This window comes from Monodelphis domestica, chromosome 4 (genome assembly GCF_027887165.1).
Source record: "Monodelphis domestica isolate mMonDom1 chromosome 4, mMonDom1.pri, whole genome shotgun sequence".
In the NCBI taxonomy this organism is placed as follows: domain Eukaryota; kingdom Metazoa; phylum Chordata; class Mammalia; order Didelphimorphia; family Didelphidae; genus Monodelphis; species Monodelphis domestica.
This window is the reverse complement of record NC_077230.1, coordinates 428,595,157-428,621,984: the sequence shown is the minus strand read 5'-3', so window position 1 is coordinate 428,621,984 and position 26,828 is coordinate 428,595,157. Positions and strand designations below refer to the sequence as shown.

Sequence of the window (26,828 nt, the reverse complement as noted above, 5' to 3'; positions counted from 1 at the left end):
GCCCTCTCTCATGAGAAAGAAGGAAGAAAATTCTGTCTCTTCTACACTCCCTTTGGGACTCCAGGTTTTTAATTTGAGCAGCCAGGGACTCACATTTATTCCACTCATTTGGATCTAATGACTGACCTGATCTGGCTCTGGTTTGGAGCAGCCTGCTCACAGAGGAGGTAGCCAGGAGAACCAGTCAGCTGGCCACAGGCAGCATGAACTTTTTCTTTCTCTAACCTGCTATTATGATTATAATTTTACTACTTAGAAATAATTATGTTTTAAAATTAAGATATGCTCTGCAGAGAATTTTAATCAAAACTAACTTTGAGCAAAATACTTTTCCAATGTCTCTCTTTTCATTAGATCTGTTTTGCCTTTTGCTTTGTCTGAGATCATGACTGCTACCCTGATGTTTTTAACCTCTGAGGCAGTGTAATAGATTCTGCTGTAGCCCCTTATTTTCACTCAGGGTTAATATGTTTCAAGTGCAATACTTATAAACAACATCTTGTTAGATTCTGTTTCATAATCCATTCTAAGTTATCTGTTTGCATTATGTGCATGCCATTCTCATTCATAGTTATGATTACTAGCCCTGTATGTCCTTCTACCCTATCCCCCCCCCCCATTGTCCTTCTAAAAGAAGTTGAAAAAAAAGGAGGAATAATGAATAACTCTGAAAAGAACAATGAAATCCACAGCAGTAAATACTGCTTGAAAGGCAAGCTTGGGCCAGGGAGGAAGACCAGGGCCCTAGAGAAGGTCAAGGAATTGAGGAATCATCTTGATTTCTCTCCCACATTTTGGGACGCAAACTAGGAGAGAGGAGAGTCAGGGGCCACAGAATCCTATCTCCTATCTTTCTGACAAAAAAAATAGTAGAGTTCTCAATCAGAATCACCAAGATTCCAATCATAATCCCTGCCCCATCTGAAAAAGAAGCCATTACCTCCTCTGAAGAGTTGATCTGCAGGGGTAGCTGGGTAACTCAGTGGATTGAGAGCCTGGCTGTAGAACAGGAAATCTTGGGTTCAAATCTTGCCTCAGACACTTCTTAGCTGTGTGACCTTGAGCTAGTTACTTAACCCCCATTGCCTGGCCCTTCTGCCTTGGAAACAATACAGAGTATTGATTCTAATGCAGGAGGTAAGGGTTTTTAAAAAAGAGTTGTTCTGTGATAGACAAGAGATAAAAGGGTACCTGAATGTTGCTGTAAGGAGAAAAGAGACTGACACATTAGGAAATAGTCCCTCCCTGATCAATGTAACCACTGAGCATCCCCTGGCAGGGGCATCAAACCCATTATAACACAAGTCCTTGGAGAAACGTCTCCCCTCCCCCTCAAGTCTTCTCTTCTTTGGGCTAAGTATCTCTAGTGCCCTCATTTGATCCTTCAATTAAATAAGTGTGTGCTCATGTCTCTTCTCTGCTCATGACTCTCTATTGCCTACAGACTATCCTTGAGTGTTCTTAGTCTGGCATTAAACCTTATCCCTTATGAAATGGCATCAGACCTTTCAGATACTTCTGGCCATGCATTGTGTGCTCAGACAGCCTGGGTCTGCCTTTGGTACCCAGACTCATACTCTGTACTTTTCTTCCTCTGAACCTTCATTCAGGCTATTCTCAGAATTTATGCAGAACTTCTATATATGGTCTCATTTGAGCCAACAGCACTAGGAGGGAGAGATTATTTTACCCATTTAACTGATAAGAAGACTGAGACACAGATAGGGACTTGCTAGTAAGTCATACAGCCAGTAACATTTTGAGACAGAATTTGAACTCAGGTCTTTCTCCCTCTTAGTCCAATAATATTCACTATGTCATGTCAGGCATTGGATCCACTGATGCTGCCAAAACACCTTCCAAAAAGTCCATGGCCTTCTTGCCCAGGAGAATGCTCACTGTTTCTTCATATTCTCCCCCCCACTTCAAAAGGTGGCTATCTGACCTCAGATTTGTCACCTTCCTGACCAGTCCCACTTGGCTTTACTGGATAAAAAATGGCTCATTCTTCTTCACCTTAAATTTTCCAACAGAGTCCCAGGGATGGAGTGCAAGGTCTACCAAAATAACAAGAATAAAGGTCAAGGAAGCTGAAATATTTCTAACTTATTCCTATCAATTTGGAAATTAATTTTAAGACAGTTGGCCATAGATCACCCAGGAAGGAAACCTGGTGATCCTCCTGGATGTTCCCCAGGGATTGTTCTGGCACACACACCTGTGTCAGTGACAAGGCCTACCTGCCAACAAGAGATAAGGAAAGGGCTCTCCTTGGGCCATGAAGGCTGAGGGAAAATTAGTCCCCATTGGCTTAGATTCCCAGCATAAAGCTATATCTGAGCTTGAAGATCACCTTCAACATTCTCATTCTCATGTTGGAGGGCAGGAAACACCTAAGGAAAGGGAAGAGACCAAAGCAGAGAATTTCAGAATCTTCTGTAAAGGGTAGGAACTGCTTCTTGGGGACAAATCACAGTCCTAGGCATTAGAGATGTTATTGTGGGTTTGAAATCTCCAGACTTGAACCAGGTCTCACCTGACTCCCAGTCTGAGGCTCTTCTTTTTGTACCCTGCTACTAAGTGATCTATTCCCACTCTCTGCCTTTCCTTTTCTCTCCTCTTTAGAGTTAAAGTAATGTTTCCTTTTTTAAACACAATCTCCCTCTGGTCTGTGCCTAGTCCATTCACGCCAGCCTCTCCCAATATCCTTATCAAGCCGTCAAGGTAAGGAACCCTGGCTTCTGGAAGTCCAGGCCAAGGAATCATAAACTCTCATTGGTTCTGCCAAGCTAGAGAGGCCTCAAATCCAAATAAAAGTGCTCTATTAATGGCTATGCCATCCCCAGTCCTGCTTGCCTCAGACCAGAAAGATTGAACACCAGGGTCTTGGACTCCATGTGAATGTCTTTGTCAGCCAAAAGAACTGAAGATGAACTTTTCCTAAGGCCTGGAATTAAGACCTGTACCAGAGAAAGGGATGGGGTCTTTGCTATTAAAATCACAGGTTCTTGGTCTCTGGCCTCCAGCCTTACCAAGAACTTAGAGAGGCCACTTCAAAACAAGTTATTTGATTATAATGTACGAAAAAGGACCAACACAGTCATTTTCTGTCTATTCTCTGCACAGCGCCACTGTCCAAACCTACCATTGTCACCTCCAACATTACTGCAGTGGAGACCAAGGACTTCTCAATGACATGCCAGGCTACAGGTCAAATTCACGCTTACCGGTGGTTCATAAATGGAGTTGCCCCAGCTGGTAGCAGGATACAGCTGTCCCCGGATAAGAAGATACTCACTATCCCCAATCTCACAAGAAGGGATAACAAAGGGCCATATGTGTGTGAAATCGAGAACCCATTGTTTAGCAATAGGAGTGATCCATTCACACTGGATGTTGCCTGTGAGTATATTTGTTCTTCCTATATGGTGCCTGCTTATAGGCTGGTGGTGTGTTCCCAGAGGCCAGGCTAATTCAGTCACTTCTCTGAGAGCTAAAGAAATACTCTCTGAGGTTCCCATCCTCGTTTAACTTTAGTGAGCCCAGATTGGCCTTGCCATGCTTTCTGGTGGAGGGTGGCCAGCCAGGGTGATGAACTGGAGAAAGTCTTAAGATCTTCCAAGTTCAGCTCTTAACTGGAAAAGTAGAGGAACAGTTGTGAATTTTCCAGATCAAAGGAGCATCAGGGAGACACAGTGATTCCTGGTGATGGGTTACAGACTAGGAGATGCCCCTTGTTTCTAATGTAATTTCAATATGGAATCCTTCTCTTTCTTCCAGATGGCCCAGATATCGCCATGATTGTCCGTACACAGGATGTGTACCCTACTGGGGCAAATATTACCTTGAGCTGTTCTGCTATTTCTAACCCACCAGTACAATTCACTTGGTTACAGAATGGACAACCAGTCAGCAACTCAGCCACATTTTCTTTTATTGCATCCCTGAATCATGCTGGAACCTATACCTGTATTGCATCTAACTCATTCACTGGCTTGGCACGCACTGCAAACAAGACTCTTATAATCTATGGTGAGTATCTGGATTGGACCCCATTGGGCTTTATCTTTTCCTGGTATGATAGACATAAGTACATTTAACCCCCTGGTCCCATGGAACAATGCATTGTGTTAGAAAGAGCCCTGATCTCAGAATCATGAAACTTGTATTGAATCCTTCCTTTTCTGTCTACTCTCTGTGTAGTAAATATGTCTTCTCTGTTCACAGCCTCATTTTCTTCATCTGGAATAATGAATAATAATTGTTCCTTTTATAATAGGATTCTATGTGGAGAATGTCCTTTTAACTGTGAACTTTAAAATGACTCCACCCTACCTAGACAGTACTTTAGGGGAATAAAAAGTTGTAATCTCCTGATTGAACAATGAAGGTACTTAGTTCTCACCTTATAGTGAAGCTATAACGTTAAGCTAAGTCTATTTTTAGACCTTAATACAAAAAGATGTTAAGTACCAATGAAGGTTAAATTAAGCACAAAAAGGTCAAGTAATTAACAAAAGGTGAACATAAAAAAGAAATATTAAGTAACTCAAAAATCTAATCAAAGAAGATGAAAACTAGAAGTATGGGAAGTCCTGGAGAAAGCCTTTGATGTGATTGGTAGATGTGAAAATTTAGAGGAGGAGCCACAAGGTTGATAAGGTCCATATGAGCAGCCTGGGGTTCAGTTCAGGGGTGGAACTCAGCCTGGAGGAGCTTCCTCAGACAGTTTCCTTGAGACAGTCTTGTGGTGACTTGGGTAAGACTGACTTCCTTTCCCTTGGGCTCAGGGAGGCCACTTTGGCCAAGGCCTTTAACTCCTGACTGGCTCAGCCTGAGCTGGAGCAGATTAAATTAAATTTCCTCCTCTCTCTCTCTCTCTCTCTCTCTCTCTCTCTCTCTCTCTCTCTCTCTCTCTCTCTCTCTCTCTCTCTCTCTCTCTCTCTCTCTTTATCTCTCTTCTCCTTAATTCGTTCTCTCTATATTAATTAAAATCATCATAATTTCTTTGGTATTTTATTATATGGGATTTTCCCTGGTGACAAAATTAATTTAGATTTTAAGTCAAAATGATAAAATTATCCTAACATTACATGGTAAGCACAAAAAAATGTGAGTTGTTGTCATCATCCTTGTTATTGATATTGTATTATTCTCTTCTGTCCCAGTGACATCAACCTTCTTTGTCTCTCAACTTCTAGGACTGCAGGTTCAATGACTGCCCCATAATCTTTACTTCAGTCCATTTCCCTTGGTGTTGTGGACCCACAGAATGTTTCCAGTCTTGGTTGGAGTATAAGCTATGTTCATGCAATGGGGCTGGCCTTGATCCCCTTTGGCAGGGAAATTCTGGAGATGGAAAGGAGAATGTATATTTTGTCTCCTTTCACACATTGAAATTCACCATTGCACCTATATTTTTCCTCTTTGTGGCATAAAATGTCACATAGAAGCATGTCTGTTATGAAACCTGGTTCTCATCTATTGGTTTTAGCATCCAGTAACTTGGTCCACAGTAGAATTCCTGCTTCCCAATTAATTCACTGGTCAGACTTTCTCATGTACAGATGACAGACCCTCCACTCCCATAATCACATTAATGTACAGCAGGACCATAGAGAGATCATCTCTGGCCTTAGTTTCCTTTTATTTCATAAAGTTTTATTGTTACAAACCTTAGGAGTATCCCAACTTCCTCTCCATAACTCTGGGGATGTTCTGAATAGAGAGCAGTGGGGAGAGATAGAATTGTGAAGTGGGGAAGTGACCTTGGGAAAGTCAGACACCAACAGCATATAATTTAGAGTAGGGGAGATTTTTTATTGGCCTCAATCTGTACATAAGAATGCTTAAAGCACAAATTTTAATTTATTAATGAAATTATCTGTGTGTTATTTTGTTTTGTTAACTATTTCCCAATTACCTTTTTATCTGGTTCAGGCAGCATCTTGGAATGTTGCAGGCTATATATTTGACACCTGTGGTTGAAAAGAGCTTTTTCTTAATTTAATTTTTTCCAATTAACCAAAATCTATTTCCTGTCCCCCATCTACATTCTACCACTAATGAATAAGAAAATCTTTGGGATAAGTATGGTTTCTAACTGCCTGAAGCCATAAATTAATATATTCTTAGGTGGATACCTGCGAAGCAGAGTTAGAAACTGAGGAAAAATGGGCGAAGGGGATATAGAAAAAGAGGGAATATAATAAAGGAAGAAAGACTCAGAGACAAGGCTTAAAGAGCTTGGGATCCAGCTTGTGTGCCCCTCTGATGGTGATAGACAGAGAGTGACCTACATATGTCCTCAATCTTTTATTGGAGGATCAAAGAATGGGGAATGGGAGGTAGCTAATGTTCATGTGACAAGGCATAAGACTTAACATTGGCTCACTTGATAACCACAAGATCAAAGAGGAGTAGATTAACTCAGCATATGACCTTGTATGGAATATGGTCTGGCAAGGTGAGAACTAGGACAATGTGGCAGCCTACCCAGGAATTCTTCTGACCTTTGGGATGTAGATTTGGAGAGTGGTCAGAATTAATAGAGTACCTATTAAATACAATGATCAAGAAGTACTATGCCTATGAATCCCATACATGAGCACATAGGTTGCAATATTAATACATCAATAATAGTTTCAAGATTAAAATACACCTATGATGTCACATAGACAATCAAGGAAAACTAATTCCCAATCTCAAAAAATATCTGTTGCAACATACACCTTGAATCCATCCCATTTCTGAAGTGAGGCAGCTGATTTCATAGGAAGTCTGTAGGTTTTTGTAGAAAGTGAGTAACCTATTATCATGGGTTTTCTGCAATCCTTGTTAGCCACTGCATTGATCAGAGGTCCCAAGTTTTTCAAAGCTGTTTGCCTTCATAACACTGTAGTTATTGTATAAATTACCCTCTTGCTTCTACTCACTTCATTCTGCATCAGTTCAGACAAATCTTCTGAAGTTTCTGTTCTTGAACTCTTTCTGTTCAATGTTCCTATGAGTGACTTGGATAAAATGAAATAATATATGTAAAGAGCTTTGTAAATGATTACCACTAATATTCTACTAATCCTACAGGCAAGCAGAAAGCATAATTTTGAAACTGGAAGGAAAATAGAAAGAAAGAAAAAATTGGGAGGATAGGGATGGTAAAAGCTGATAGGATATAGAAGTAGCTCAGGAAGCTAGCACTGTAGATGGAATGTTGTAAGATGAATGTTACTGGGGATTGATATCAGGTCCTATCCTTGAATATAAAACGTCCAAATTACCAAAAAGCATTGGCCTTGATGGGGCAGTGACTGACTGGTTCCCATTCCATTTAAAAAAGTTGAATTCATGGGGGATGGTTAATTTAAAAGGGGGACATTGGAGATAGACTTTTAATGCCATGTTAGATTGCATAATGAGACCTTGGGTATGATTGAGAGATCAACAAATTTATTATCATTTTTAACGGTAACAGGCAGTTGAAAAAACATAATGCAAAATAATTTTAACCCTTACCTATCAGACTTAGGATCAATACTATGCAATGGAGGTTAAGTGAGTGTCCCAGGGTCATATAGGGAGGAATTATTTGAGGTCAGATTTGATCCCAGAACCTCTGATCTCTAGGCCTGGCTCTCAATACACTGAGCTACACAACTACCCCAACAACTAATGCTGTCTTAAGTGATGCATATCTACTTCCAAGAATAAGGATATAGCTGTCCTTCTGTACTATAAGATGGCACTTGGATTATTGTATTTGGTTCTAGATAACACAATTTACAATGGGCAACAGTGAACTGGGGAGTGTTCAGCCAGATTGGTGAAGGGGTCTGGAGTCTCTGAAGATCAATTATGGGAACTACATATTAGAAAAAGGAATAAAAGCATTGGGGAGAGGCCTGATAGCAATTTTCTAGACTCTTATGTGGAAGAGGAATTAGAAGTGTTCTGTGTGGCCTCAGAGGGCTTAACTAGAATCATAGAGGCAAATGGTGATGGAAAGCAAAACCCTTATGTGTGAGGAGAAATTCTTTATGAAGTCATTATTAAGTCAAGTCCAACTCTTCCTGACTCCCTTCCTTAGCAGGGATACTGGAGGGGTTTGCCATTTCCTTGTCCAGCTCATTTTACAGATGAGGAAACTTGGGCAAATACGGTGAAGCGATTTTCCCAGCATCACACAGCTAGTGAGTGTCTGAGACCAGATTTGAACTCAGAAAGATGAGTTTCCTGACTCCAGTCTGCATCCACTATATCTCCTAGGTGTCATTTAATCATTAATTAGAGCTTAATCCCCAAACCTAGCTTTTTTGGTGGAAAAAGCAAAAGTTATGCTTGCTTCCCTTCCCCTATACTTAACTATTTCTCACCAACGCAAAGTTTTCTGCAGTGAGGTTGTAGCTTTGGTCAGTCTTGATTACTGGTTCTGGTCAGCATCTTGGTGTTTTTCAGCCAATCTAACTCAGCTACTAACACTTATTTAAGAATAGTTTAGGGAGAGTAAAATGTGAAGAAACTGAACAAAATGAAAGTATGTGTCAAACTTTTGTGGTCCCCTCATGGCAACAATTAAAATTAAATTATGAGGCTGGTAGTAGCTTGAGTAGTTTTATTACATCAAAGTAGTGTTAGGAAAGATAGGGAAATGTAGGAAAGTAGGTCGTGAGTTGATTAGCTGAATATTCTATTTACCATTTGTTGTATTGCAGCTAACCACCTACAACTAAGAAAGAGGGAGATACAGGGAGAGAAAGAGACAGAGACACAGAGACACACAAAGAGAGAGAGACAGAGAAAGCGAGCAGGAGTAGTTCCTTGGTCTAACCTTATAAGCAGTTTTCTCCACCTACTCTTTCTCCCCCCATCACATCTCAGGAACCAATCATAGTTCCTTAGTTTGCCTGGCAATGCCCAGGGGGGCAGTTCCTATGGAATAAGTTTTCCCTCTCCTTGGTTTCAACTTCCTTTCTCTGATAGTTTGTTTATACTTGCACATGTCAATGGTAAATGATCTCCAGGTCACCGACTGATGCTATCAAACAAAGAGACATAATTGGGAGGGAAATTCCTTTTACATACTATGAAGGTTAAATTGTAATCCTCTTATTGTAACAATGAAGGCACTTACCTCTTCCTTTATTGTGCAGATTAAATTGTAATCCCCTGTCTATTTTTAGATTTTAATCCCCAAAATGTAAACCCAGTACTTAAAGTAGATCTACCTGGTTTAACCACAATAAGGTGTGAACTAACCACAAAAAGTGTGAACACCCATTTTATACATTGAGTGGGAGGTCTCTGACCCATGTGTCAAAAAGTGGGAAGTCCTAGAAAGGAGTGTTAGGGGAGGTGACACAAGAGAAAAAGGTATTTAAATAGTGGAAATAGAGACACACAGGATAATCAGTCATTCAGAGTTGGACTGGAAGACAGTTACTTGGACTTAGATTGAAGATAGTTATTATGAGGTGGAGCGAAGACAGATACTTGAGGAGAGACTGGAAGACAGATACTCGGACTTAGAGTCAAGATACTTGGTTGTAGAACTGGACCCTTGGAGGAGCTCGTACAGGAGACCTCAGACTGTTTTCCATTTAGACAGTCGCTGTGGTGAGTGTAAATGGCTGACTTCCTTCCTTGCCCTTTCTGGAGGTGTGAACCTCCAAGAAAGGCCCATTGTCTTGATACTCCTTTCCCCTGACTTGTGCCTTAGAATTTCTAATTGGTTCAGAGGAAACAGGAGCTTTCTTTCTGTCTCTCTCTCTCTCTCTCTCTCTCTCTCTCTCTCTCTCTCTCTCTCTCTCTCTCTCTCTCTATTTCTCTCTCTGTGTTGCTGTCTCTCTCTTTTCCTTAATTTCTTCCCTCTAATGTAAAATAAACTACCATAAATTCCATTTTACTTTAGTAATTCATTTTGGGATTTAGTAATTAAATCCCTGGTGACCACCAATTAAATATTCAGTCCAACCATATAAAGTTAATAATACTAAGTATCTCTTTACCTTTCTCCTACTTTTCCCTCTCTTTACTACTACTACTAGTACTGTCACTTAATAAAGTTATCAAACTCCAAATAGCCTCACAATTTAAAATATTACACAACCTTGTGAGAAACTAAGTGAAGGAAAAGACTCCTGAGATACATCCAGACACCATAGATGAGTGGAGTAGGAGAAAAATAGTGCATATGGCTGAAGAGTTAACTTTGAATTAGTTGTATGTGAGAGATCTGGCTTGATGAGGGAAGGGGAAAGAAACCTAGGTACATGAGAAGAAATCTTGAAATTTAAGAAGCTCCAAAGACAAGACTTTTAACTTCTCTCTAAGTATCCTTTCTTTCTCAAGTAACTCAGTTACTGTGATTGAGAACTCAGCCAAATCATGTCGGATATTTATTCATGGTCAAATGCTATAACCTTACAGAGCACAAATCCTTAGTATCCAATCCCTGTAAATAAAGTCAGAGAGCAAACTAGGTTCTCCTAGTGGCCCCATTTCTCTGAAAGACTCCTCCAGTCTCCATTTCTGTGCCTTTCCCCCTTGGGACCCATTGACTACTATGGGCCAGGTTCTCCCTTTACCTAACTTACAAAAGGGACCTGAGATTCTTCCCTCCCAGCCCTAGAAAGAGAGAAAGACCCACCCTATTCTGAGTCATAGAGTGGCAAGATCCATCCATCCCAACCTGGCCAAGTCAGACTTGCAGTAGAGGATTTATTTCTCAGAAAGTATGTTCTCACCCTTACTTTTCCCCCTTCTTTTTGGCACTGTATGTGAGACACACTGTATGTGTTTTCCTTTGATGAGCTTTTCAATAGGTGTTCTGGGATCCTCATTCCCTGTTCCTTGACTGGAAACAGCTACTAAGGAATCTCGTTAATAGAAATCAGAAACACATGAAGTTCATGAATTGGGGGAAATCTGAAATAGACTAATAAGGCACCTCTCCATGCCAGTCATCTAGTGCTAAGGTTGCTGGACCATGCAGGAGTTGGAACACTGAGGAAGCATTTCCTTCTGAGGATGGTCGTAACTCTCCAGTTCTCAGGTCTCTCCCACAGCTTTCTCCTTTTTTCCTGCTTTCTCTTTTCCTAGCAACAAGGAGTAAAGTCTCAGTGAATAGAGGGGTCAGGCCTGGAGTCAGGAGGTCCTGGCTTCAAATATGTCCTTAGACACTTCTTATCTATGTTACCCTGGGCATGTCACTTACCCCCAATTCCCAAGCCCTTATTGCACTTCTGCTTTAGAACCAATATTTAATATCTATTCTAAAACAGAAGTTGTCATTTTTTTTAATGTGAGAATCCTGGTCCCCAGGGCAGAAAATGAGGAAGAGGATGATGTGGACTCCCTCTACCCACTGTACAGGACACATATTCTGAATTTTGCTCTTTTTCTCCATAAAATATTTTTCTGGTGTCAAGAGCTTTTTTGCTGTTGTTTGCTCCTTTTGCCCCTGGAGGATTGGGCTTCTTGCATGTTGGTGGTCTTTACTTTCTTAGCTTCTGTCTCAAGGGCTTTGCCTTGGGACCATCTTTCCATCCCTTTCAGAGGACTGAGTGAGGGCAGTTAGATCTGTGATAATTTTGTATAGTTCCTGATTTAAAGCATTTTCCTGAAGCTATCTTCCTCAGTTGTGGTCTCTTGAATTTTCAACTGAAACATGGGTTTTGCCCTAAATTTATCATCCTCACCTCTGCTTTGGCTGCCCCTTTGATGCACCTGCTGCAAGGACAGTGTTATTCAGCTTTGAGTCTCAATGCCAAGGCCAGGCACACCCCTCAGGGTTATGTCTATGGTGCTTTCAGTCAGCCTTTAAGAATATGGAAATTTTCCTGGCCCTGGCTTTAACTGTGGCTCAGTAGGTGTTTCCGGGGAGCTGAGCCTTGGTCAACTAGTGCTTTGATTTGAGCTGTTTCTCTGCCTTAAGGCATAGGAAACCTCACCCACTGCCTACCTTTCACACTGTGTCCAGGAGGAGAGGCCCTTTACTCCTCTTGTTCTAATTTCTGTCCTTTTGAGATGCTTTGTAATGATTGGTTAGACGGAGATTCAGAGAAGCTCCTGCTACTATGCTGCCATCTTGGTTCTGCCCTTGTTGGTTTCTTACTGCTGTCCCTCTGCTTCCCCAGGTCATTCCCACTTTTATGGCTCACCTAATGAGGTCAGCTTTATCCCTTACTCCATGGGCATCTATTGGCCCAAACTGGGAAATCCTCTAAGTGAAGGAAAATTAGAATTTAATAATTACAAGATTTTACAGATGTTCAGCACTTTAAAGTCTACTAAGCAATATAACATCTCATTGGGTTCCAAAGCACAAGCATTACTTTCATTTGAGTGGTAAGGAAACTGAGGCTGATAAGTAGCACTGGACTAACATCAAGACTCCTCCATTCCCCACTTACCACATCACTGATCCTCTTCTTATCAGTCCACACATGCATTCATTCATTCATTGAAAGGGTGTTCATCTAACTGACCTGGGCTACACAGGCCATTCACCTCTATCCCACGATATTTTCACCCACTTTCTCAGTACAAAGTCCCTAGGCTCTGGACTAGAGATACAGAAAAATGACTCAGTCCCTGCCCCCCTCCAGGAGCGTGTCCCAAACAAGAGGAGCCAAAGGGAGAATATGATTGAGACAGACCGTATGGTTCGGAATCACAAATTTTCCATTTCAGAAAAGGAAAACTTGTTGTTCCGTTATTTCAGGTGTGTCTGTGTCTTTATCACCCTAATTGGTGTTTCTTGACAAAAGCACTGAAGTGCTTTGTTACTATCTCCAGCTTATTTTATAGATGATAAAACTGAGGCAAGTAGGATTCATTGACTACCTCCTTTGAATACCAAGAATTATTCAAAAGTCAGATGGGCTCTCTCAAGAGTAGTGAGCTTCATTTGAATAAAGGTCTTCAGAAATAGGATGGATGAGCACTGGCCAGGGAGAAGCTTACAGGATATCTAGGCTTCAGATATCAGTTAGACTCCATATAGTCTTTTGCAGCCTTGACATATTCCCCAAGTTGTAGTGGCCTCCAAAGATACCTTCCTTCTCTGTGCAATTGTGCCTTACACTGATCCCACTCTGTTCCTGGCAGATTGAAGAAGAATCTAATGTTTCTCTGAACTTCAAAGCCTAGAAACCATCTACATGTCTAAGTCCTCAATGACCCCAGACATAAATGAAATGACCCAGTATTTCTTGATCCCTGCACTACACATGTATGTGCAAGCAGACCCCTGAAATGCTACAAGTTTGGTTTTAGATCACCAAATAAAGCCAATGTAGCAAATTTCCCAGTGCTTGTGAGTCATATTTACACCATACTCTAGTCTATTAAATGTGCATTAGCATTATATCTAAAAAACCAATGTATGTACCTTAATTTACAAATGCTAACCATCATCTGAGCCTTTAGTCATTTGTCATCTTTTGGCTTGTGCAGGCTCTTGCCTCTAAGTTGTTGAGTGCTCATTGCTCAGGGTGATGGTTGCTGTGGCAATTTCTCAAAATAAGATGATGGTGAATTTTGCTTCATAGATTGACTCTTCATTCCTTCTAAGCTTTCTTTGTAACATTCTATGCTATTTGATGATAGCATTTACCTCACAGTAGAGCTTTTCTCAAAATTGGAGTCAATTCTCTCAAACTTGCTGCTGCTTAATTTTACATAATATTCTTCAACATTGTTGCGATCCAGGAAATAGGGAGGCCTAAGGAAAGGGAGAGAGAGATGGAGGAAAGGCCAGTTGATGCAGCAATCATCACCCACACAACATTTATTGATGCAGTCTGCTGTCTCCTATGTCACAGTTCACAGCCCCCAAAACAAGTGCAATAGTAACATCAAAGATCCCTGTTCACATATCACCATAACAGATATAAGAATAATGGAAATGGTTACAGTATTAGGAGGCAGAACCAAAATGTGAGACAAAAACAAATGCGAGCACATAGGATGGTTTTCCTTTCCAATACTTGATTCCACGCCAAATCTGAGGGGCCTTTTTTCAGAGCCCCTTAGGGAACAGTCAGTACTGAAATCCCTCTTCTCAGCTTCACTCATCAAGACCTAAATCCTATACTTCCTCTCACTCAGGGGAATTAATTCCATTTGGCCCAAAGAGACTTCTTCCTCTCTTTCATTGATATTTATTTGTAAAACTTATTTGGCTTATTCATCAATTGGGGAATGACTTGATTTTTTTGTGCAATTGATTTAGCTTTGTACAAATTTGAGGAATTAATTTAAATTTGTCAGAGGCTTCTGTTATAAAGACCCCACCCCCAATTTGTTGCTTCCCTTCTTTTTTTGGTTGCATTGGTTTTGTTTGTACAGAACCTTTTTAATTTAATGTAATCAAAATTAATCATTTTATATTTTGTAATTCTTTCTCTTACTTGATCTTAAATTCTTTCCCATAGATCTGACAGGTATAATATCCTATGTTCATCTAATTTATTTATAGTTTTATTCTTTATATTTAAGCCTTTTACCCATTCTGAATTTATCTTATTGTAGGGTGTGAGATGTTCATCAAAATCTAATCTCTCCCATAATGTTTTCCAATTTGCTCAGCAGTTTTTTTCTCCCTTCATACTTGATGATCATAGATAGGCCCCTCCCAGCTTGCTCCTGATAAACATCGACTTTATATCCCCTATTTCCAACAGTTTATTGAGTCTTTCAAGTCCTGTGGCTCTGATGTAGGCCTCAGAGACCTTCTTCTCCTTTTGCAGAAGTCTCCCTTGCAATAGACAGGTTTTCCAACAGTTTTCTTGGCTGGAAAAGAGAACATGAGAAACCTATGACCAAATTCTCCAACAGTAACTAATTGACTCTTCAGATATTTGCTCATAAACATGTAGAGGACTAAATTCTGCTGCCAGACATAGTAGACATTCAGTTATTTTGGCCTGATTGAAATGTTCTGTTGGTCCTTAGAAATTTGACTTGATACTGGTGCTCTGAACACTATGCAAAGGTAACCTCAGGAGCTCACATCTAACATCTTTTTGTTTCTATTAAAATCCATTTGTAGCAACTAGAAATTTATCAGCCATATTTGTTAAGCTAATACGGTGTGCCTAACAATACCAAAGTAATTGTGTTTTTAAAGTAAGAAAAAAAGGACACAGATTATATAGAAATAAACATAAAAGAAAAAACACACAACACAGGTTATGATGTTTTACAAACCTAGAAATGAGCCCACTCACCATTTGTGAAAAAAATTAAAAAGAAATACCAATAAAAATTAAATAAAAATTCCAAGTGAGTATCCTAGTATAAAACCAAAACAACATTTTAAAAAATGCTTGCCAGGCACATATTAGGTCACCATTGATAAATTTAGATGTTAAAAATTCATTCATGAAAATTCCATATTCAAAAAAATGTTCAAATAAAACTCAAAAATTCTCAAAATTAAAAATTATACTTTTCACTTCCCTTGTGGACAATGAATTAATAATTCAACATTGTTATTTCCCTCTTCTGGAGAATGAGATTCTGAGGATCTAAAAGCATTTTTGGTTCACCTTGTTCAAATGGACTGGATATTTTACTCATATTAAAAGCTTTAATAATTTTAATTAAGCACATAGAGTATTCAATATTAGTAAGAAAATGGTAATGGCCAGTTATTATAATCATATAAAGCTGTCAGAGGTTAATCTGATTTGCAGGTGGTAGATGGATGATGGAGGCAGTTTAATACAATATCTATTCAATTCTTGTAGAGGCAGGAATAGAAATAGGATAGAAACTAGGAGTTTGGAATATGATAGGAAATCTATTATACTCAATATCTAAATAACCCCCTCCCCCAAATTAACTCTTCAGGGAGTTTTCTTCTTGTCTGCAAGTAGGCCTGACTTAATCTACACTCATTGACTAAAGATTTAACCTCTAACTTTCTAGCCTATTCTCATTCATAAACCTTCTTAAAGCAATTTATGACACTCAAAAGGTCAGTTTCTGTTTGCAGAGATGTTGAATGCAGCTCCTCTGCTTCCCTCAGTCAGAGAAGAAAAGGCCTCTGACAGTTGCTCAAAACTACTCTTTAGCCTCCCCCATGGTTCTTACGGGAAAAGTTATCTGTAAATCAGACCAAACTGTCTGTATTTCTCCACTTTAAAATAAACAGTATCTAAAGTCACTTAAAGATTCTTTTGTTGTTGGACAAAGATCCAGCCAACTACTTCCAAACACGTATGAGAGAGGCAGGACCCCTGATGAAGTCAGAGACTGGACCCAGAACTTTCCAACTGCCTCTCTTTATCTAGACCTCTGAAAGTAAAGGGGTTCAGATCTACTTCTTCTGGTCTCCCAAAGGAGATAGCAAAAAAGGGAAAAAAACTTTCTCTGACCTACACCCCTGTTTAGGAGACTAAATAACTAAGTAAAACTCATGATAATCAACATTACTATTTTCAAAAAAATTCATTTCAGATAGGTTGGACTGTTGTTCACTTACCTGAGATCTCCTTCTGGTTCACAGCAATCTGCATCCTCTCTTTTTTCCTGTCCAAGCAGGATGGGGTGGGGATGGGGAGAGGAAACAAAGACTTGAATGGGAGAGACGTGAGTCCAAAAATTCTGCCCCTTCAGTTTTATGTCTGTGGGTGTGGATATTATAGCTAAAGAATTTACAAAGTTGATTGACTCCCCACACGGAAGATTCTGCAGAGCTGACTGCATCAAGATTCTAAGGGTTGGGTAGCTTACAATGGTCTCTTTCTGAAGCTGGGATTTCAGACACAGAGGCCTTGAATCTGGGAGTCTCTCTCAGTGAATCATCTTTGAAGCTCCTGCCTGCCTTGGATTATTCTCAAGAAAAAGGTTGGGGAGTCAATATGTTGGCCTAGAAGGAGCAGAAGTTCAGACCTCTGAATATCCTTCCTAAGCGATCGCAAACTGAATGATCCCAGGGGACTGAAAATCAAACTTAACAAGAAGACAGAGCCAAGGAACCCTCCTTCTGGACTTAATTCAAAAGGTACATCCCAGAAAAGCTGTAATCCTAGAACACTAGGGTTTAAGGGGAAGAAAGAAAGAAGGTCCCAGGACCCATACCCCCTCCCACCCAGAGCACTGATATTCCAGTGGCAATGGGAACTGCTGGGTGGGCAAAGGGGCTGGTCTGAAGGGGATACCTTGCAAGCAGGGCTGTGCCAAGATCAGAGTGTCCAACACAGGCAGCGGGGAAGGAGCTAGAGAGGGAGCTTAGACCTGGCAGCCTGACCAGAGCTGTGGAGATCTTCCATATTTGCTCCAGCCTTCCAGGAAGTTTTGGACTCAGAGCACACCCAGCCCAACTAAGCTGAACTTAATCCCATCAAATGTCTCCAGAACTCAGAGAAGCCCAGGCTCCACACCCATCCTCATTGACTGCTGGACTTTAATCCAATCAAAACCCTCCAGAGGACAGGGAAGCTCAAACTCCCAACAACCCTCCCCCAGAGACCTTCTGTTAAAGCTCCAAGACAGAAGCCCCCAAAACCAAAAATATGAGAGGAGAAAAAGCACAGACAAATATGAGGAGTAAAGAAGGGGGTGAATTTGAGCAAACACCAGAAAAAGAAGAAAGAAACTACAATAGACAGCTTCTCCTTAGCAAACGGAACAGAGGGGGAGAGATCAGCAAACAATAAATCAGAAACCCCAGAAAATTGAATACAGGCTGTGGAAGAACTCAAAACACAATTAAGAGAGTCGAAGACAATTGGGAAAAGAACTTAAAAATTAAGATAAATCATCTGGAAACAGAGGCACTTGAACTAAAATGAGAAAATAGTGTCTTGAAAGCCAAAATCAGCCAGCTGGAAAATGAGGCAAAGGAGATGGAAGATGAGACAAAGAAGATGAAAGAGGGGCCAAAGGAGATGAAAGACAAGGTAAAGCGGATGAAAGAAGACCTTCAAAGAAAATCATACCAGAAGGAAAAGGAGGACCAAAAAGCCAGGGATGAAATTCAGTCTTTAAGAACCAGGGGAAAGTATGGTCATTCAACACAATAGAAGAATTCCAAGCATTCATAAAGAAAAGACCAGACCTGAACAGAAAATTTGATGTCCAAGCACAGAACTCAAGAGAATCATCAAAAGGTAATTAAAAAAGTGGGGAAAAAACAACAAATTTTTTTTAATAGACTCAATAAGTTAAAATGATATGCATCCCTATAAGAAAAGAGGTCATTGGTAACTCTTTAAAAATGTTGCTATCACCTGGGCAGCTAGAAGAATTACATTTAGAGGGGACAGTGACAAACTGTATAGGATGAAAGGACAAGACATGAATAGGTATATAGATATATGCATGCATAAATACATATACATGTGTGTGTATATATACATATATATACACACACAAAAAAAAAACAGAGCTAATAAAAGTTAATACTAAAAGAAATGGGAAAAGAAACAAATGGAGGTAAATTTATATGTCACAAAGAAGTTCATGGTGGGAGAGGGGAGAACATCGATACACTGGAAGGGTAAAGAGGTTGGAGATAGGAAATACTCAACTCTTATATGCTTTGAAACTGACCCAAAGAGGGAAGAACAATACAATCCATTGGGGAAGAGAATAGATTGAATCCCAATAGGGGAGTAGAAGGGTAAAAAATGGACTGGTGGAGAGGGAAGTAGTACAAGGGAGGGAGAGGGTGGGGGGCAATTTTAAAAATAATACAGGGGAAAATAAGGGGGGAATAATAAGGGAGGGGGGTAGAAAGGGAAGTAAAATAAGGGTGGGAACTAGGGGGACTGATTATAAATAAACATTGGTGTAGAAGGAAATAATGAAAGAAGAAAAGGCAGGACCAGGAGTAGAAATCACAATGCTAGGAAATACACAGCTAGTAATCATAACTCTGAATGTGAATGGAATGAACTCACCTATAAAACACAAGCAAATAGCAGAGGGGACTAAAATCCAAAACCCTACCATATGCTGTCTGCAAGAAACACACACGAGGAAGGTAGATAGGCATAGGGTGAAAGTAAGAGGATGGAGCCAAATCTATTGGGCATCAACTGATAAAAAGAAGGCAGGAGTCGCAATCATGGTATCTGACAAAGCCAAAGCAAAAATAAATCTAGTTAAAAGAGATAGGGAAGGTAATTATATCCCGATAAAAGGCAGTATAGACAATGAGGAAAGATCTATACTCAGTATGTATGCACCAAATGGCATAGCATCCAAATTTCTAAAGGAGAAACTAGAGGAATTCAAGGATGAAATAGATAGAAAACCTATACTAGTGGGAGATCTGAACCTTCCTCTATCTGAACTAGATAAATCAAGCCAAAAAATAAATAAGAAAGAGATGAGAGAAACGAATGAAATCTTAGAAAAATTAGAGTTAGTAGACGTGGAGAAAAATAAATACGGACAAAAAGGAAGACACCTTTTCAGCATCACATGGTAAATTCACAAAAACTGACCATGTATTAGGGCACAAAAACATTGCAAACAAGTGCAAAAGGGTAGAAATAATAAAGGCAAACTTCTCAGACCACAATGCAATGAAAATAATAATTAGTAAGGGTACATGGAGAGATAAACATTAATTGGAAATTAAATAATATGATTCTACAAAACCAGCTAGTTAAAGAACAAATCATAGAAACAATAACTTCATTGAAGAAAATGACAATGGTGAGACATCCTTTCAAAACCAATGGGATGTAGCCAAAGCAGTACTCAGGGGGAAATTGATATCCTTGAGTTCATATATAAACAAATTAAGAAGGGTAGAGGTCAATGAATTGGGCATGCAAGTTAAAAAACTAGAAAGTGAACAAATTAAAAATCCCCATATGAAGACTAAATTGGAGATCCTAAAAATCAAAGGAAAAATCAAAAAAATTGAAAGTCAAAGAACTGTTGATTTAATAAGTAAGACTAGAAACTGGTACTTTGAAAAAACAAATAAAATAGACAAAGTACTATTCAGTCTAATTAAAAAAGAAAGAAAAAGCCAAATCGACAGTATCCAAGATGAAAAGGGAGACTTCACCTCTACTCATGAGGAAATTAAGGCAATCATTAAAAACTACTATGCCCAATTATATGGCAACAAATATGGCAATCTAGGTGATATGGATGAATACTTACAAAAATATAAATTGCCTAGACTAACATAAGAGAAATAAATTACCTAAACAACCCCATATTAGAAAATGAAATTGAACAAGCCATCAAAGAACTTCCTAAGAAAAAATCCCCATGTCCAGATGGATTCACAAATGAATTCTATCAAACATTCAAAGAACAACTAATCCCAATATTCTGCAAACTATTTGACAGAATAAGCCAAGAATGAGTTCTACCAATTTTTTTTACGACACAAATATGGTACTAATCCCAAAGCTAGGCAGGTTAAAAATGGAGAAAGAAAACTATAGGCCAATCTCCCTAATGAATATAGACACAAAAATCTTAAATAGGATACTAGCAAAAAATACTCCAGCAAGTCATCACAAGGGTTATCCACTATGTTACAACTCATGTTGTAAAATGCGCGAACTGTCTGGGCACGTTTTGGATGGCGAGGCGCAATGCGCATTTGAAGAGTCGCTCTAACCAATCGGTGGTCTGTCCAGCATTCAGCTCCTCTCATGGCTCTGGTGATCTTTACATCCTGGATGTCTCGCCGGTGTACAATGATGTGGTCAATGAGATGCCACTGTTTTGATCTTGGATGTATCCACGTTCTTTTATATTTGTTCGCCATTCTGAACACAGTGTTTGTGATGGTGAGTTCGAACTCTGAGCACTTTCTGAGTAGCAGTAGGCTGTTGTTGTTCATTTTGCCCATGCCGTGTTTGCCGAGCACTCCTTTCCATCTTTCATGGTCCTGGCCAACACGGGCGTTGAAGTCTCCCAGTAGTATCAGCTTGTCATTTGTGGGCACTGAGTGCAGGATGGCACTCAGGTGAGAGTAGAACTGCTCGGTGGTCTCCTCTGTGCTGGTCAGTGTTGGGGCATATGCGCTGATGATTGTGGCATACCGGTCTTTGCTAAGAGGCAAACGGATCTTCATGAGCCTCTCGCTGATGCCCACAGGCAAGTCTGGCAGCTGTTTGAGCAAACTGGTCTTGATGGCCAGGCCAACACCGTGGATTCTGTCTTCATTTGAGGCTCTACCTTTCCAGAAGAAGTTGTATCCAGTGGTGGTTTTGCTGAGTGATCCCTCTTCTGGTAAGCGTGTTTCGCTTAAGGCTGCGATGTTGATGTTATATCGCGCCAGTTCTTTACCTATTAGAGCTGTTCTTCTCTCAGGTCTTGGGGTATTCTCTCTGTCAAGTAATGTCCTGATGTTCCATGCTCCTAATAGGAGTTTCTTTGTATTTTTTCTTTGATTTCGACCTCTTAAAGGGGATGACCTGCCAGCCGCGGTGTGCTGACTGGGTGTTTGTAGGGCAGGCAATGTTTGGGACACCTTTTCTAGTCCCCTCCTTTGATTAGGGTGAGCAGTGCTGTCCTAGAGAGGGCTGCTCAGTTGCCCAGGATGCTGCTGAACATCCCTGCTGCCCACAGGGCTGAGCGACCACTGGTCCATGGGCCGTCTACGTGCAGGATCGTGACTACAACTGCCAGTGGTCACCTCCACCTGTTGCATCATCACTCCTCCATCACCGCAGGTCTTGAAGATGGTGGACAGGGTTAGGATAGATGAGTGTGCACAAAGATACTTGTCCGTATGGGGTGCTCAGGGAGGTGTAGTATCTCTGGTATGGAGGGCTTGTCGTGCCCTCCTATGGTAGCTCTCCAGCCTCTGACCCCCATCTGACACCCAGCTCTCACTTGTGGCTCCCAGTAGCTGCTAGCATGTGGCAGCAGCCACACCCCGGGCAACGGCTTCGACAGGCCGGCCAAACCTTGTGAGGGTAGCCATCGGGTCGTTGACCCATGGTGAACCAGGGCTTTGCTCACCCAGCATGTGAAGACTGCTTCGGCTGAACAGATGGAAGAAACCAATAAGAAGGTTCAACGGCTGAGAGGGCGACGCAGCAAAGCACTGTGGAGTGCTTAGGGCGTGTTGGAGCACAAAGGACAACACGGCTATCCAATGCAGCTGAGGAAGTCTCCAGACGTAACAATTTTTCGTGCCACTGGACCCAGGCTTCCAATGCCGAGAGAGTGGGACTGTCTCTGTGCATCGGCTTTTCCACTTAAATCTCTTTCACGCACAAGTATCTTTGTGCACACTCATCTATCCTAACAACATTTCTAGTACTATGGTAAATAATAGAGGTGATAATGTGCATCCTTGTTTCACTCCTGATCTTATTGAGAATGCTTCTAATTTATCCCCATTGCAGACCATGTTTGCTGATGGTTTTAGATATATACTGTTTATTATTTTTAGGAAAGGCCCTTCTATTCCTATACTTTCTAGTGTTTTCAATAGGAATGGGTGTTGTATTTTATCAAAGGCTTTTTCTGCATCTTTTGAAATAATCATGTGATTTTTGTTGGTTTGCTTTTTGATATGGTCAATTATGTGGATGCTTTTCCTAATATTAACCTGATATAAACCCCACATGATCATAATAAATCACCCTCAAGATCACTTGCTGCAGACCTTTTCCTAGTATTCTATTTAAGATTTTTGCATCTATGTTCATTAAGAGATTGATCTGTAGTTTTCTTTCTGTTTTTGACTATCTTGGCTTTGGAAGCAGTACCATTTTTGTGTCTTATAAGGAATTTGGTAGAATTCTTTCTTAGTTTATTCTGTCAAATAGTTTGTATAATATTGGGATTAGTTGTTCTTTGAATGTTTGATATAACTGACTTGTGAATCCAGCAGGCCCTAGGGAATTTGTCTTAGGGAGCTCTGTGATGGCTTGTTCAATTTCTATTCCTGGTACAGGATTATTTAAGTATTGTATTTCTTTTTCTGTTTTTGCTTTCACTGGTTTAGGTATCAAAACTATATTTGTATCACAAAAGGAATTTGGGATTCTTTCTTTACCTATTTTTGAAAACTCTTCCCTTCCATCTTGGAATCAAGACCAAGTATTGGTTCAAAAGTTAGATGAGAAGTAAAGGCTAGACAATGGGGGTTAATGACTTGTCCAGGGTCACACATCCAGGAAGTGTCTGAGGCCAGATGTGAACCCTGGTCCTCTAGAATCTAGGCCTTGCTATCCACTGAGCACCTCACTAGCCCTCATTGCCTATATTTTTAAGATTGTTTATATAGCATTGAGATTCATTGTTCCTTCAGTGTGATAATTCACTGGTATATTGATCTAATCCTGGGAACTGTTTCATAGAGAACTCATTTATGGTTTCTTCAGTGTCTTTTTCTATGATTGAGTTGTTCAAATATTCTATTTATAATTCTGTGAATCTGAGCAATTCATTTTTTTGTAAATATTCATCTATTTCACTTAAATTTCAGTTTTGCTGGCACATAATTTCTCAAAATAAGTGCTCAGAATTTCCTTAATTTAAACTTTATTGCTAACTCATTCATGCTTTTCATTTTTGCTATTGGTAATACTGTTTTCTTCTTTCTTTAATCAAATTAATCAGTGGGTCATCTACTTAATTGTATTTTTATTTTAAAAAATAGATCCAGTTTTATTTAATTCTATTTTTTATTTCCTTTAGATTTTATTAAACTCTTTTGATTTTCTAAGCATCTCTAGTGCCCTCAATTTGTTCTTCAATTAAATATGTGTGTGCTCATGTTTCTTCTCTTCTCATGACTCCCTATTGACTATAGACTACTTTTCAGTGTTCCTAGCCTGTCATTAAACTGTAGCCCTTCACAAAATGTCAGCAGGCCTTTCAAATAGTTCTGGGTATGTATTTTCTGCTCAGAAAGCATGTGTCTATCTTTGGCATTCAGACTCATATTCTGTACTTTCCCTCCTCTGAACTGTTATTCAGTCTATGTTCAGGTTTAAAAAGTTTTATAGATGGTTTCATTTGATTAAAAAAAAACTATGAGGGAGAGATTATTATACTCTTTTAACTGATGAGGAGACTGAGACCCAGATAAGCACTTGCTAAACATCACATAGCCAATAACATTTTGAGAAAGGATTTGAACTCAGGTCTTTCTCACTCTAAATCCAACACTAGTCACTATGCCATGCCAGGCAAAACCTTCTAAATGCCCAGGAGCATGTTCTCTGTTCCATCATATTTTCCTCCCACTTCAAAATGTGGCTAGCTGACCTCAGATTTGTCACCTTCCTGGCCAGTCCCACTTGGCTTTACTGGATACAAGTGAGAGGCTCACTCTTCCTCACCCTAAGGTTCCCAACAGAGACCCAGAGAAGGAGTACAAACTACAAAAACCAAGATGAAATGTCAAGGATGCTGAAATGAATCCTAAGATAGCTGGCCAAGGATGGCCAAGGATGACCCAGGAAGGAAGCCTGGCAAGCTTACTGGATCTGCCCCCAGAGATTATTCCTGGTACGCACACATCTCTCAATGGCAAGACCAACTAGAGATAAGGAATGGGTTCTCCTTGGGCCATGAAGGCTCAGGGAAAATTAGTACTCATTTGCTTAGCTTCCCAGCATAAAACCATATCTGAGCTTGAAGAAGATCACATTCAACATTCTCATTCTTATCTTTCAGGGAAGGAAACTCCTAAGGAAAAGATGAGCCTAAAGTAGGGAATTCCAGAATCTTCTGTAAGGGTATTAACTGCCTCTTGGTAGAAAAACACAGTCCTAGGCACAAGAGATGTTATTGTGGGTTCAAAATCTCTAAACTTGAACCAAGCCGCTCCTGACTCCAAGTCTGAGGCTCTTCCTTCTGCTACTAAGTGATCTATTCCCACTCTCTGCCTTTCCTTTTTTTTTTCCTTTTCAGAGTTAAAGTAATGTTCCCCTTTCTGAATACAATCTCCCTCTGGCCTGTCCCTAGTCCATTCTCTCCAGGCTCCCCAAATATCCTCAAAAAGCCATGTTGTTAAGTAACCTTGGCTCTTTGAATTCCAGGCCAAGGAAACATAAACTCTTAATGGTTATAAGGGGAAAATAGGGGTTATATAAAAAAGGGTTAAATTTTTTATTTAAGAGTGTGGTTGATCACCATGAATTTAATTAATTCCAAAGAGATTTATTTACAGTTTATTTACAAAATATAGAAAGAGTCAAGTAAGAAATCAGAGAGAGGATAAGGTAAGGTATCTAGCCTAAACAGAAATTATTTTGTTCTTGGCCCCTGGGCAGGGAGAGTTAGTTCTTAGCTGGAGGGGCCTTGGCACTTGTAGCTAAGGCCCTGGGGATACAGGGAGCCTTTCTCAAGAGGATAGGTATTTCCTGAGGCTGTTCTCTTCAGAGAAAAAAACAGCAGTTAAGAGTCAGCTTTTCACTTACCACAAGTCAGTCCAGTCAGGAACAGGGTCACAGGTTCAGTAAGCGCATCAATGAATGAAAAATTGAATTTCACAGGAACTAACAGCTCCTTTAAAGACATTTTCTCTTGTGTCACTTCCTATACGTTCCCCTAATTCCACATCTACCAATCACAGTTGAAGTCCTGCTCTAGGACTGCCCAGGAGGCAGTCATTTGGCTCTGATTTGTCACCCACTATTGCACACATGGGTCACAGACCTCACACTTCATTATTAAGTGGGATATTTTCACTTTTGGTGATTAGATATAAAATGGGCAGATCTCCATACTTAACTTTTACTTTTAAGTAGTTGTATACACTTTTGGTGATTAAAATCTAAACATGGACAGGGGTTACAATTTAATCTTCACATTCAGGGGAGAGTTAAGTATTTTCATTGTTATAATCAGAATAGAGACAAATTTAATCTTCACATGGTTCTGCCAAGCTATAAAGGATTCAAATCCAAGCCCAGGTTCTAGATGAAGGGGTCTGTCATCCCTGGATCAGCTTGCCTCAGCCCAGAAAGATTTAGCACCAGGGGATTAAGCTCCATGTGAATGCCTTTGTCAGCCACAGGAACTGAAGATGAACATTTCCTAAGGCCTGGATGAGTTGTGATCTGCACCAGAGAAAGGGGTGTCTTTGCCATTGAAATCACAGGTTCTTGGTCTCTCGCCTCCAGCCTTGCCAAGTTCTTAGACAGGCCACTTCCAAATGAGTTATTTGGTTATAAGGTAATAAAAAGAACCAACATAGTCATTTTCTGTCTATTTTCTGCACAGCGCCACTGTCCAAACCCACCATTCTCACCTCCAACAGGACTGCAGTGGAGACCAAGGACTTCTCATTGACATGCCAGGGTACAGGTCAAATTCACGCTTACCGGTGGTTCATAAATGGACTTGCCCCATCTGGTAGCAGGATACAGCTGTCCCCGGATAAGAAGATACTCACTATCGGCAATCTTACAAGAAGGGAAAATAAAGGACCCTATGTGTGTGAAATTGAGAACCCATTGTTTAGAAATAGGAGTGATCCATTCACACTGAATGTTACCTGTGAGTATATTTGTTCTTCCTATATGGTACATGATTATAGCCTTGTGGTGAGTTCCCAGAGGTGAAACTAATTCAGTCACTTCTCTGAAAGCTATATCTAAAAATTCTCAGGTTCCCAACACCCTTATCTATAGCGAGTCCAGATTGGCCTTGTCATGCTTTCTGGTGGAGGGTGGTCAGTCATAGTGCTGAACTGGAGGAAGCCCCAAGGCAGAGGTCCCCAAACATTTTACACAGGGGGCCATTTCACTGTCCTTCAGACTGGTTGAGGGCCGGACTATAAAAACCTAACCCAATCCCTATCCCTAACCAGGCAGCATTATACACAGTGTGAAATCCCCTCTCCTAAATCACTGATCACCATGCTGAAGTTT

The 26,828-nt window shown here is 40.2% G+C and overlaps 1 protein-coding gene and 2 long non-coding RNA genes across 5 annotated transcripts in view; 1 reads left to right on the top strand and 2 right to left on the bottom strand.

Moving 5' to 3' along the window:
* Positions 1-26,828, top strand: part of LOC103092745 (carcinoembryonic antigen-related cell adhesion molecule 5-like) — a 203,878-nt gene that overhangs the window by 24,297 nt on the left and 152,753 nt on the right. The window contains exons 2-4 of the mRNA XM_056796419.1: positions 3,127-3,402; positions 3,781-4,032; positions 26,179-26,454. Coding sequence (XP_056652397.1) covers positions 3,192-3,402; positions 3,781-4,032; positions 26,179-26,454 — 739 coding nt within the window. The 5' untranslated portion in view covers positions 3,127-3,191. The remainder of the gene's footprint in view (positions 1-3,126; positions 3,403-3,780; positions 4,033-26,178; positions 26,455-26,828) is intronic.
* Positions 5,001-7,964, bottom strand: LOC107650509 (uncharacterized). The gene is made up of 2 exons (XR_001625946.2): positions 6,936-7,964; positions 5,001-5,349 (listed from the first exon to the last, which is right to left on the bottom strand). It is a non-coding gene; the product is annotated as an uncharacterized LOC107650509 (long non-coding RNA).
* LOC130453968 (uncharacterized) lies at positions 10,382-26,808 on the bottom strand. Of its 3 annotated transcripts, none has more exons than XR_008911658.1 (5): positions 26,453-26,808; positions 26,207-26,360; positions 14,508-14,793; positions 13,391-13,723; positions 10,382-11,093 (listed from the first exon to the last, which is right to left on the bottom strand). It is a non-coding gene; the product is annotated as an uncharacterized LOC130453968 (long non-coding RNA). The 3 variants fall into 3 exon arrangements; XR_008911660.1 differs by having other exon boundaries at positions 13,616-13,723; positions 26,453-26,806; XR_008911659.1 differs by lacking the exon at positions 10,382-11,093 and adding an exon at positions 12,823-13,100.